Raw genomic sequence first — 12,149 nt, forward strand, 5'->3', positions numbered from 1 at the left:
TACCATGTGGCAATGGTGTTGCAGCCATTTCATCTCACAACTTCCTGTTGAGTTCACATATAAGTTGACCAGGAGGGGTGACAGAATAGAACATTAGTATGACCTGATTGAAAAAGCCTTAACATTTTGCAAGGTGAGGTCTGTGCCATATGCATAAAAAAAGGAACAGAAGAACCATTTCCTTTCACTTACAGCATTTTAGGAAGAGACGGCATCCATTGTGTGTATTCCAGAGCAGACTAGCGCTGGTCCATCAACATAGACTATAAAATAAGTATAAACTGCTGAACGGCTGTAGCCAATATCCAGTTTTTAATAAAGGGTCCTTTTGTATGCATAGCAGAGAAACATAAGTTTGCAAAATGGCTCTGTCAGAAGCTTATCAGTAAATGGAATCAAGTCTTGCAAATTTTTCTGTCCAAGGGCTTTGCATTAGTGTTCATGAATGTACTGTCTGTGCCAGACCATTAAAAAGGGCAGTTTCCTTAGAATGTTTCCTTGTAGAATGGCCAGTACTCCAACTCTATGTAAAAAGCATAATGGATCAGTTATGACAGGGATCACACAGTTATTTGGATATTATATTTATAAAAGTACTCATGAGGCAACACATCTGAGAAGCCTGGTTATTCTGTTGAGTTTTTGTTTGGAATGCAGATGAAAAATGAGGTATGTATTGTTCTTCAGACTCAATCATTTGCGTGAGTCAAATAATATATATGAAAAGCTGAAAGTCTCTTTCTAAGATACCTAAAAGTGGTTTCCAAAGTGCCCATATCTCTGAAGGTCATGGAATTAAGATTTTTTGTATCCCTAATTCATTACTTTGGAATGTTTCCACCTATCTTCTGTTCGGTTATAATCCCAAGGATACAGTTATTTAAAAAGGAATTTTTGCTTGGGTTTCTACTGAAAAGACATTTGGTATCTTGTATCTGTGAGCACATTAATGTACATTCATCCTAAATTAGACCTGCTGTTAGGCTGTGTTCCCTGACTGATAGGTTCAGGCGTGGCCATATCTTATGATTTTAATGTGGGATTGAAAGGCCAGTCACTTTTGCATCCAGAAACTGAGATAAAGCAGAGAAAATACGTCCTCTAATAGAAGAAAGGCCTTCAATGTTATTAAACATTGGCAGTGAGGGCAGGGGACTGGCTCAATGACCTCTCGGAGTCCCTTGTAGTTCTAGTGTTCTGTGATTCTATGATTAAATTTGCATTTGGGGAATTCTGTGAGATTCTGTATGAAAGGAAGATGGCATTAATTACTGACTATTAGACTCTGGATAAAATTCCTGTACTGGAAATCAGCATCCCAATTTTGGAAGGTTTTGAGTTATAGATGTGACCTTCATAAATGCAAATTTAAATTTCTATTCAGATTTTGGTATGGAACTAGGGGCAAATGCATATTTAAATAGTACCAACAGTCAGATGTTTGGCAAATTTGAGTTTACATGTGGAGAGCACTGTTAGCAATTGCTGTATTATGTAGGCTGTCATTTATTCCAGTGACATCAAGTAGAACTCATCTGAAATAACACAGGGACCTTTTCATTATTCCGGTTGATGTTTGCAGTATGTTTATGTAAAATATTAAATAATTAGAATCTTCTTTTGGAATAATTTTCTACTACTGCAAAAGAAGTTGTGTTGGCACCTGGAAATAACTCTGGGTATGTCTACACTACAAAGTTAATTCGAACTAACAGACGTTAGATCGAATTAACTTTCATAGGCGCTACACTAGCGCTCCGCTAGTTCGAACTTAATTCGAACTAGCAGAGCGCTTAGTTCGAACTAGGTAAACCTCATTGCACGAGGACTAAGCCTAGTTCCAACTTACTAGTTCGAATTAAGGGCTGTGTAGCCCCTTAATTCGAACTAGTGGGAGGCTAGCCCTCCCCAGCTTTCCCTGGTGGCCACTCTGGGCACCACCAGGGAAACTCGTATGCCCCCCTCCCGGCCCCGGAGCCCTTAAAGGGGCATGGACCCTGCACCTGGCACGCCATGAGCCAGCCACCCGATGTCCCCCAGCCCTCCGCCTCTTCCTGGGACCAGGCTGGCGGCTCTCGGGAGCCTGGCCAGGACCGCAAGAGGTGGGCACCCGCCTGGTCTAGTGCAGACATCGTGGACCTTGTCCACGAACTCCGCACTAGACACAGGAAAGTGGCCGTCTAGGGCAGGAGAGCTGCCAGCCTGGCCACCCAGGAGCAGGTTTGCATGAAAATCAAGGTGGTCCACTGAGACCCCCGACCCTGAGCCCTGAGCTTAGAATGGCCGACCTGGGTCAGACCAAAGGTCCATCTAGTCCAGTAGTCTGTCTGCCGACAGCAGCCAACCCTAGGTACCCTAGAGGGGATGGACCAAAGACAGTGACCAAGCCATTTGTCTCGTGCCATCCATCTCCAGCCTTCCACAAACTTTGGGCAGGGACACCTTTTCTACCCCCTGGCTAATACCACTCCATGGACCCAACTTCTCTTTAAACTCTGTTCTAGTTCTAGCCTTCACAGCCTCCTGCAGCAAGGAGTTCCACAGGTTGACTCTCTCTTTGCTTTGTGAAGAAGAACTTTCTGTTACTAGTTTGAAGCCTGCTACCCATTCCTTTCCTTTGGTGTCCTCTAGTCCTTCTTTATGGGAACTAATGGAGATTTTTTCTTTATGCACCCTCTCCACACCACTCTTGCTTTTATAGACCTCTATCATATCCCCCCTCCGTCTCCTCTTCTCTAAGCTGAAAAGTCCCAGTCTCTTTAGCCTCTCTTCATATGGGACCTGTTCCCAACCCCTGATCATTTTAGTTGCCCTCCCCTCTCCCAGCATCTCTCTTCCCCTCTCCCACCTCTTTTTCCCAGTCTCCCCCAGTTTTGTTCAATAAAGAGAGATTCTATTTTTGACCACACGTTTTCTTTATTTTGTACATCAGGAAGGGGGGCTAGGGAAGGGTAAGTGGAAGGAGGTGAGGGAGGAATGGGGTACGCGCCCCCGATGGGGAGGACTGGGCTGGCTCTGCGGGCTTCTGGGGGTGGAAGTTCTCCTGCAGCCCCCTGATTGCCCCCTCCCCCCGGATGGCAGCCTGCGGCAAGTGCAGCCAGGCTGATGGCCAAGTGCTGTGATGTTCCGCATGTGGGCACTCAGGGCACTCCAAGCCAGGACTGCTTTGCAAGCGGGGAACCCTGAGAACTTCCTGTCCAGGGTGGGGGTCGGGTCACTTTAAGCACAGCCCTCGGCTAGCCTGAGACAGCAGCTCCACGCACTCAGTCCTCATCTGATGCCCTGCCGGCACTGCTTCCGGCCATCCTTAACCTCTGTTCAGGGTCCACTCTGTGTGGACATGCTAGTTCGAATTAGCAAAATGCTAATTTGAACTAGTTTTTAAGTCTAGCTGCGCTAATTTGAATTAGTTTAGTTCGAATTAGCGCTGTAGTGTAGACATACCCTCTGTCTGTTAAAAACCAACAAATTAAAATTGTGGATCTATTGAATGGTGTAGCACAAATACTTTGAATGCTCCTTGGCTCAACTCATCTTCAGTTCAAATAAATAAGTTTGCAGTAATAGCGGGCTTTCAATATGGTGGTACAAAAACTCTTGCAAACTAGATTTTTGGTAGAACTGTGAAAGAATCAAAATAAAAACAGTTTGCACAAGCCTTTTTATGGAGGTCAAATATTTATCAGGCTATTGAATTTGTGACTATATAGTGTGATTTGTGCCAAGAGACCCTAAATGAAGAAGCCTCTGAATCCTGCCATCTCAGTGGGCTTAAAATTCACAGCAGAGAATGTATAACAATTTTTAATTGAAGGAAAAGCAAATGTACCTGACAAGAACATTATTAGCAATAGAAAGTCAAGATGGACAAGGTTAGACAAGGCTGTTTGCAATGCAGCAGCTTTGGTGAGCCAATATCCTTGTGTGATAGCTGCTAATTTGTGCTACAGGCGCTAAACTTTCATTTAAAATGCTTCAGAGGAGTAGCTGAGTTAGTCTGTAACAGGAAAAACTTAAACAACAACAAATAGTCTAGTAGCACTTCAAAGACTAACAAAACATGTTATCATGAGCTTTCATGGGCACAACCCACTTCTTCAGATGACTTCTTCAAATGCTATTAGTGTTGAAAAGAGAACCTTAAAAATGTTAACTCAGTGTAAAATAATGTAGTGATGTCAGTGTAAGCCTGCTGACAGGCTGAAACAATAGTTTTGAGAATACTATGAGTGACTTGTTTATCTTAAGGTGTTAACTCTGAAACCTAATTACGATAATTTAAACATAAATGTTGTTAAACTTTTTTTACTGCGTATCACAGCATGAAAGAAAACAATAGGCATGCTAATAAATTGCATCATATTTTGACATCACAAATGGGTGGGTTTTGGTTGTGGACAGAACTTGTAAGACTACACTTGCTTTATTTTTCCTATCTGACCCTGGTAGTAGATTTTAGCAGTAATACCTCCAGCAAAAACAAGTTTTAAAAAATTGTTCTCTCCATATATATTTCTGTGAGACAGAGCTCCTTAATTATCAGACAATGATCCTTAATTCTTATCTGAGATTTTTCAGATACAGGTTCAAACTCTCTGGTTCAGGACTTTCTGGTTGGCTGGGGGACCAGAAGGGCTGGGAGCAGATCTGAGCTAGTGACAGGGAGCTGGGGCAGCAGCCAGGAGCAAAGGTTGGCCAGAAACAGAGCCATTTTGGTAGCCCAGGGCAGGGAGCCTGGCTATGGCCAGGAGAAGAGCCTGGTGGCTGGAGTCAGGAGCAGAGTCAGTGGCTGTAAGAGGAGCCTGGGAGGAGGGGCTGGTGGTCAAGGAGTGGAGTCCGGCATCTGGGTGGCAGGCATCCCCCCATAGTCCCAGGAAACCCCCGAGTCTGGCAACAGAGGAGGTGACATTGACCGCCTCTGGTTCTGCAAACTCCTTCATTCGGGACTGGTCAGGTCCCAAGGGTGCCAAAGCAGGGAAGTCCTACCTATATTATTAATGAAGAATGGTATAAATAAACCCTATATGATCAGGCACTTACCTGCAACTAAGATTAGACCAAACTTTAAATAAGTAAAAAAAGAGGTCAGATGCTCACACTGGTTCTGAACAGTCATGTAGCAAATTTTTTATTCTCTTTGTTGCCAGACAACAACATACCCTAGCAAAATAAAGTTATAAAGAGACATGTAAATCAGTTATTATTGCTTGTAAATGAAATGTTCTTAGTGTCTAACATTTTGGAAAAAACATCTGACTGAAAAAAAAAACCAGTGTGAAAAATACTTGACAAAAAGTTTCAGCTTTTCCTAATTTGGAGGCTTTGTTTCCCCTGTTGAACAATACAGAGCTTCAGCTTGCATTTCATTGGGCCTGCATTAGCATCTGTATATATTACACACCCAGTTATGGGCAATATTTGCCACTTGAGAATTTTATAAGAAAAAATAGAACGTTACTTAGAATTGTTACGGTTCAATGTCAGCTTCACTGATGTCAATGGCAAATCTCCAGTTGATTTCAGTGGATAAGTCTACTTGCTCCCTGTGACTGTAAGTCTCAGAATGCTGGTCGACTTGGGCTCAGAGGTCTTGAGTTACGGTGCAGTAGTTAACTAGACTTTCAGGCTGGGGCTGGAGTTTGGGCTCTGAAGTCCACTCTCTCCCCTATCACTAGTCTAAGCTGTAAGATTCATTGGTGAGGGCTGCTGCTCGCTGTGTAGATTTCCTTCTTAATTGACTGGTGGGTGTGGGATGTGTGTTGTGGCATTTTTGTGTCATCTAGGTATATTATTACTTATTGGAGAATAAATATTAAATATGTGCTTTGCACATTGTTTAATTCAGCAAAGAAAGGGTTCATTTTCTTTGGACCATCTGCACAAAGACTAAGCTGGAGTCCATATGAGCTGCTGCATTCCTGTTGACCAGAATCACTAGGGAACAGTAAAAGGTGATACATTGTTGCATATTGTGCTGGACTCCAGCTGTGTCCATTTAATTAAGTTGAGTCTGGTTTTGCATGCTGAGCTTCTTTTGGATGACACTCGCTGTTTTAATCATAAATTCCTAGGAATTCTTTTTAATACTAAATGTGAATGACTTTTGGTAGGCAAATTAAGCAGTTTCTTTTTAATTCTTCAATACATAACAGAAACTGGGTCCTAAAAGGTTTCAGGGGTAGCTGTATTAGTCTGTTTCAGCAAAAACAACAAGGAACTTTTAACAATTTTATTATGGCATAAGCTTTTGTGAGCTGCAACTCACTTCATCAGATGCATGAAGTAAAAGACAAAGGAAACAGGATGGATACAAAGATGGGAGATCACGAAAGCTTATGCCATAATGAAATTGTTAGTCTGTAATGTGCCACCAGACTCCTTGTTGTTAAGTCCGAAAATGTAACTCTGCTTCCTTCAGATCTCCAACTCCACCCAATAACCACTGAAAGAACTCAAGCTACATTAATCCTGTCCATGAGACCATCAGGCAATATGCACAGTCCACATATAACTGAGTATATTTGACCTCTTTTACAAACTTTTAAAAAGAAAAAAATTAAAAACCTAATTCTTCATAATGGACAATGTGCGATTAAAAGAATTTTCAGTCTTCAGAGACAAGCTTATTTTACAACCTTTGTGTGGTTTTATGAGTTATGAATGATCATGAAATGTTTCAGGTATCACACATTGTCCAATGGCATTTATTACTTTGGTATCTACCATATACTTGAGAGAGTTTGTCTGTATGTTTGTCTGTCTGTCCAAAAACACCCCCTAAATGTTAAGAGCTAGGACCACCAAATTCGATACATTGCTTCCTCTTAACATAACTTAAAACAAGGTGAAGTATTGGTTGTGCCAGGAAAATGGGGTGGGCCTGGAATGAGATTTCTTCCCCAAAATACATACTGAAAAGAGCCAGAATCACCAGGCAGGTGAAGTGGGTTTGCTGGGTGTTTTCCCCCCATGCTGTCTGGGACTGCCCTAGCTCTGAGCCTCCCACCTCTAGGCAGCCTTTAGGGAGGATGAATCTTTCCCCCTCTCCTCATTCGTACAGGAACATTGCTGGCTGTTCCCCTTCCTCAGGGAGCCAGGAGAAAGTGCACAGTTTGCTGCATTCCTTGGTCTGGCTGTGGAGAGCAAAGGACAGATAAACCTGGACCTGCCTCAGCCAGGGAAGGTGAACCCCTTCCCTGGCTGTGCTCGCTGGCGCTACGGTGCCCACGGAGAGGTGCTTCTCACCTGGCCCCAATCTGCTGTAGTGCGGGAGGGCGGGAGTAGTTCTCGATCTCCAAGGCAGCCTGCATACTGAACCCTTCATCCCCAGCCCCACCCAGAGCAATGATTTAAAATGAAGCATGTACATTTTCATTTCATTTCCCAAAAACGAAAATTAATTGAATTAAGGACACAAGAAATGCCAGGTAAAACTTCTAGGGGTATGTCTACACTACAAAGTTAGTTCGAACTAACGGAAATAATCCAAACTGTAGTGCAGCAGCCAGATACTTTTTTCTTTTCTACATAAATATGAATTTTCCTATCAAAATTACTCTATTCAACCCTCAGCTCTTTTAAAATCTGATATATTGCAATCTCTTGGAGCTAAAAATAGCTTATAAAAACCTACTTTACAGTGTGTTGTTATGCATGATTCTGGGGACATCCCAGTGTTTAAGTCCTGAAAAATTATAGATGGGAAATCTATTTGAGATATTTTAGTGGTTTCTGAAAATCTGTTAGCTACAGTTTTCCTTTATCTCCAAGGCTTGTACTTTTGGATTTATGACTCCTGATTTCAAAGGCAAGGGATATTTAAAATAGCAACAATAAAAATAAAACGATCAGAAATATTGCTAAAATGGGGTATTAATAAAATATGACATGTACAGAATGTATGATGGTGTGATGTGATATTAAGCTTTTATTGGTACTGGTGGAAAGACCTACATAACTTATTTATGTGTTTACAGTTTATAAGTAATGTCATTATCCAAGCAGATGACGATTAAACCTTTATACCACGCCATTATGTATTGAATGTATATTGTCTTGTATTTATTAATGCCATGACTCTTTTTCCTTTAAAGTTTGTATTTCAGGGGTTGAATGATTTGTAGGAAAACAAAGACCTATCCAGTTGTTGAAAGTTTCATAGAATAGAGAAAATATATGGAATACCAACAATGTGTTTTCAGTTCAAATGAACCTTTCATCGCCATGAACTGTTATTGTCTCCTTAATTTGAAACTGTTTTTAGATCTGACATTAACAGTATACATAATTGTGTCTATTTTCCGATTAGTGAATGCCCACATATCACAATAAGTCCTGTAGTAGATAGATGTTATAGAACTGTATGTCAGATCATCTTTTATCCTATAGCCTTGCTACATGAAAGTACAAAATGGTCCTGTTAAGAGAGAAATTTTCCTGTTGGTTTTCATCATAGAACAATAGCATTTAGGGATAGAAATAACCTATTATGTCAACTAATGAACTTTCTTGTCCATACAGAATTGGTCTCCACTTGTACATATTTATCCAGTCAATATTCACTATTGTTTATTTAGCCATTCTAATTTTAAAAGACTGAGAGGAAAAGGCTGCCTTGGAAGACTATTCCACAGGTTAATAGATCATACTGTCATATATGTGTATGCTGAAGGTAATTTGACACTGTTTGTGTCATAGATCTAAATACACACTATTTCTTGTACATCTTGTATGTCAGTTTGTGAAAAGAGTTGATTTGGCTCACAATACTCCTGAAATGTACAGAATTCACAGTTTTCACATCTTGTGTGAAAGGGACATATTCTGGTCGGGCTGGGGCCAGATGGCTGCATCTAAACATTTTAGCGCCTCTTTCTCTGGCCTCCTATGCAACCTTCCCTGCTTTTATTAGTCAGACTTCAGGCATGTGCAGAGAACAAACAGCTGTTTGCTTGTTCTGCATACATTCCCAAGCCAGCCAGAATACTGGCCTATGCTAAGGCAGTTTTTGCAGTGTTAATATATGTTTTTATTAAGTGCTTTAGGCTCCGTGTTTGGCCAACTGAACCCTACTATGTAAGCAGCACTATTATTATAAAATATGTTGATGAAAATCATAACAAGAACAGAATATAACTGATCAGAAGGTTACTGTGAATCACATGTATGAGGCCTAGTCTGCTATCTGCTAAGTATACTATATATAAATAGCTACATTAGTTTATAACTATTACAGAATCTGGCACATAGATACTGCAGTGATGAATGTTCTACAAAACGCTAAGAGACGTTGGTAGATTTTTAAAAATACACAATGTGTATATTTCACAAGGCATTCTTTTGGTTTTGTTTTGTAGCCTAACAGCAGTGGTCAAGTAGTAGGAAAAGTGCCTGGCCATTTTACTCCAGTTTTGGCACCCTCTCCCCATCACAGTGCGGTGAGACCTGTGACTCTGACCATGACAGATACTAAACCCATCACTACATCCACTGAAGGTGAGGCATCTTCACCTACAGCAACCAGTAAGTATTTCTCTAGGAAACAAAAAATGTCCATCGAAGATTCAATATAATTTCAAATTAAGGCCAAAAAAGGTGCCTTTTCCTACTATTTGACCAGGTGGATGCTCATGATTTATACTGACCACAAAGCTTTTCCTTCTCAAATTTTAGTCATATCATCATATTATTTGAATTGATGTTTATTACATGACAACAAAAATATTAAGGGGAAAGCATATCTGTTTGAGCACCACCCACTGAGAAAAAATGAAACATGATTGTTCATCAAAGGTGGACATTGTAATGACATTGAGAAGCACATTCAGACTGCAAGGTTTCAAATCACCGACACTTGGATTCCAAAAAGAGATTAGATAATTGCTCCTCAATGAGCTTTCCTACAGAAATCAATCTTTGTTACAAAGCATACTGAATCAGAGCTATGATCATTGCATGTTTATATAGGTTGTGTAGCTTTAAAAAAAGATGCGGCATACAGAAAAGGACATTTTAATTCACTGCCCTTGATTCTGCAAGGGTTGGCTTAATTACATATTCTTTTTTAATGCCTGGAAAGTTTGCGCATCTTTGTACAACATGCTCAGCACCATATTATATATCCTATTATCTTCAATGGAATTGCAACCCTGGAAGTATGTGCAAATGTACATGCTAATGTCATTTGCTCATTTCTATCTTGTTTAAGCATTTCATGACCAATGATATGCAAAGGGTTAATTTTTATCTAGCTTTCTACACTTTCGTTAACAAAGTTGGGTACATATTGTTCCTGACCTTTTTAGGTGTATAGAGGGCCAACATTACTTAATACAGACTACTGGTAACATTTTTAGAAAATAGGCCTGATCAGACTGCTTAGAAAAGAAGATCTCTGAGCTGAAATGTCTATCTTCCAAGGGGTACTTAGAGCCTAAACTATGTTTAAGCCAAACCAAACAAACAAAAGTATGTAGCAGGCATAAAAGAAGAAGGATTTCTGTAGGATCAGTTACATGAAAATGGATCATTTTAGAGTGTGGTCTCTAGACATTGGATTATAATTAAACAAGTATTTAAATAGTATTCTTAAAGATATTTGTTATTTTAAGCTCTTATTTTGTAAATTAAAATAGAGATTCAAATGAGTTTGAGGTTACACCTAGACTGTGAGGATCCATTGGAAAAAGATATATAACATGTGCACCGTATGTTGCGTATCTTTTTCCAATACTTTTGTCGGAAGAGGCTTTTCCTAATTTGGCCTGTCTAGACTGGGCCAAATTTTAAAAAACAAAACAAAAAACCCTCTTTCAAAAGCTCCCTTCTTCCTTGTGTAATGAGAAATACAGGGGCTTCCAAAAGAGCGCATTTGGTCTTCTGCAAAAAAAGCAGAAGAGCAAACACATTCCCTGGACGCGGCGGAGTTTTTTCAGGATACCTCTGGTATCCCGAAACCCCCCCACAGTCTAGCTATACCCTGAGCAAGTAACACATAAAGGAAAAATTGAATAAAATGTATTACAAAAGGAAATAACTAAATCCTAAAGATAATCTGGGTAAAACATCACTGTTTAATTATAAACTGATTAATAATTGATTATGGAAATATTTTAGCTATTCTATTGGGATAGCAAAAGAGGCTTCTGGAACTCTAAATGTAGGAGTGGATTAACACACTTCTTGCTGGTTTATGGTGCAAATTGTGCTCCTTTGAGGTGCTGCTATTTCTGATATAATCAGTGGCAGACAATAAGTTAATACTGTAGCCATTTACCTCAGGGTGGGAGAGGAACCTCCATCCAAATTTGGTTTGGATTATTGGTAGTTTCATCCTAGTTCTTGTTTATCAAAATCATACAATGTGGCACTATTGTCTTATCTGTGCTCAAGAGAGACCATGGCCTGGAATGGCAGGGAGATCAAATATGATATCAGAGTTGCAGGAAGAAACTTGCACTCTACCTGCCTGCATTATGGCCTACTCAAGGAGTTTTTTTTAGAAGGAAACCAACCTTGTTTGTGCATTAATATTTATACAGGCAATTAAGGGTGAAGCCTGGGATTTTCAAAAGAGCCTAAACAAATTAGTACTCCATTTTTCTGAATTTCAGTGGAACTTGAGCACCTACATCTTTTATAGGTACTTTGATATGAGACATCTTTCTGCATGCAGAACATCTCTATCACTAGTGCATGTACATGAAAAGTCTTTGAGTGCACATTCCATTATAGTGTGCAAATTGTATTTACAAGTGGTAGCACAGAACATTACATGCACAAATGAAAATTTTCCAGTAACCAGAAAACAAAAGAAACAAAAATTGAAGGCAGGTATCCTGCTGTTGGAAATACATAAAGCTGACACTGATCTTGAGAATTTGGTCCTATATTGCAAATTTATTTTTAATAGGCAATCAATTATAAAAAGACAAAATGTTGTATTTGGACAATAATTTGCTGCAGATACTGCTTAACATAATGTAAGTGCTGTCATTGTTGCTGCTTAGTCAGTTTCAATCTATTTGGCATATTAAAGCAATTGATTAACACTGACTTTATTCTGAAATGCAAGAAATGAATTGTTCAGAACTAGACAGAAAACAGACGTAGATAACATTTCTGAAAAAGAACTCTAGCTCTGGAACCAT

The 12,149-nt window shown here is 39.9% G+C and overlaps 1 protein-coding gene across 11 annotated transcripts in view; it reads left to right on the plus strand.

The window, feature by feature from the left end:
- NFIB (nuclear factor I B) overlaps positions 1–12,149 on the plus strand; it is a 245,514-nt gene that overhangs the window by 203,542 nt on the left and 29,823 nt on the right. For 6 of the 11 annotated variants that reach the window (XM_075931560.2, XM_075931559.2, XM_075931563.2 and 3 more), the window contains one exon: positions 9,357–9,522. The exons of 2 other annotated variants lie outside the window; for them this stretch is intronic. In XM_075931560.2, coding sequence (XP_075787675.2) covers positions 9,357–9,522 — 166 coding nt within the window. The remainder of the gene's footprint in view (positions 1–9,356; positions 9,523–12,149) is intronic. 3 more of the 11 variants (XM_075931562.2, XM_075931565.2, XM_006117838.5) reach the window with 1 other exon arrangement.

This window comes from Pelodiscus sinensis, chromosome 6 (assembly GCF_052426305.1).
Source record: "Pelodiscus sinensis isolate ZL-2025 chromosome 6, ASM5242630v1, whole genome shotgun sequence".
Taxonomy (NCBI): Eukaryota; Metazoa; Chordata; order Testudines; family Trionychidae; genus Pelodiscus; species Pelodiscus sinensis.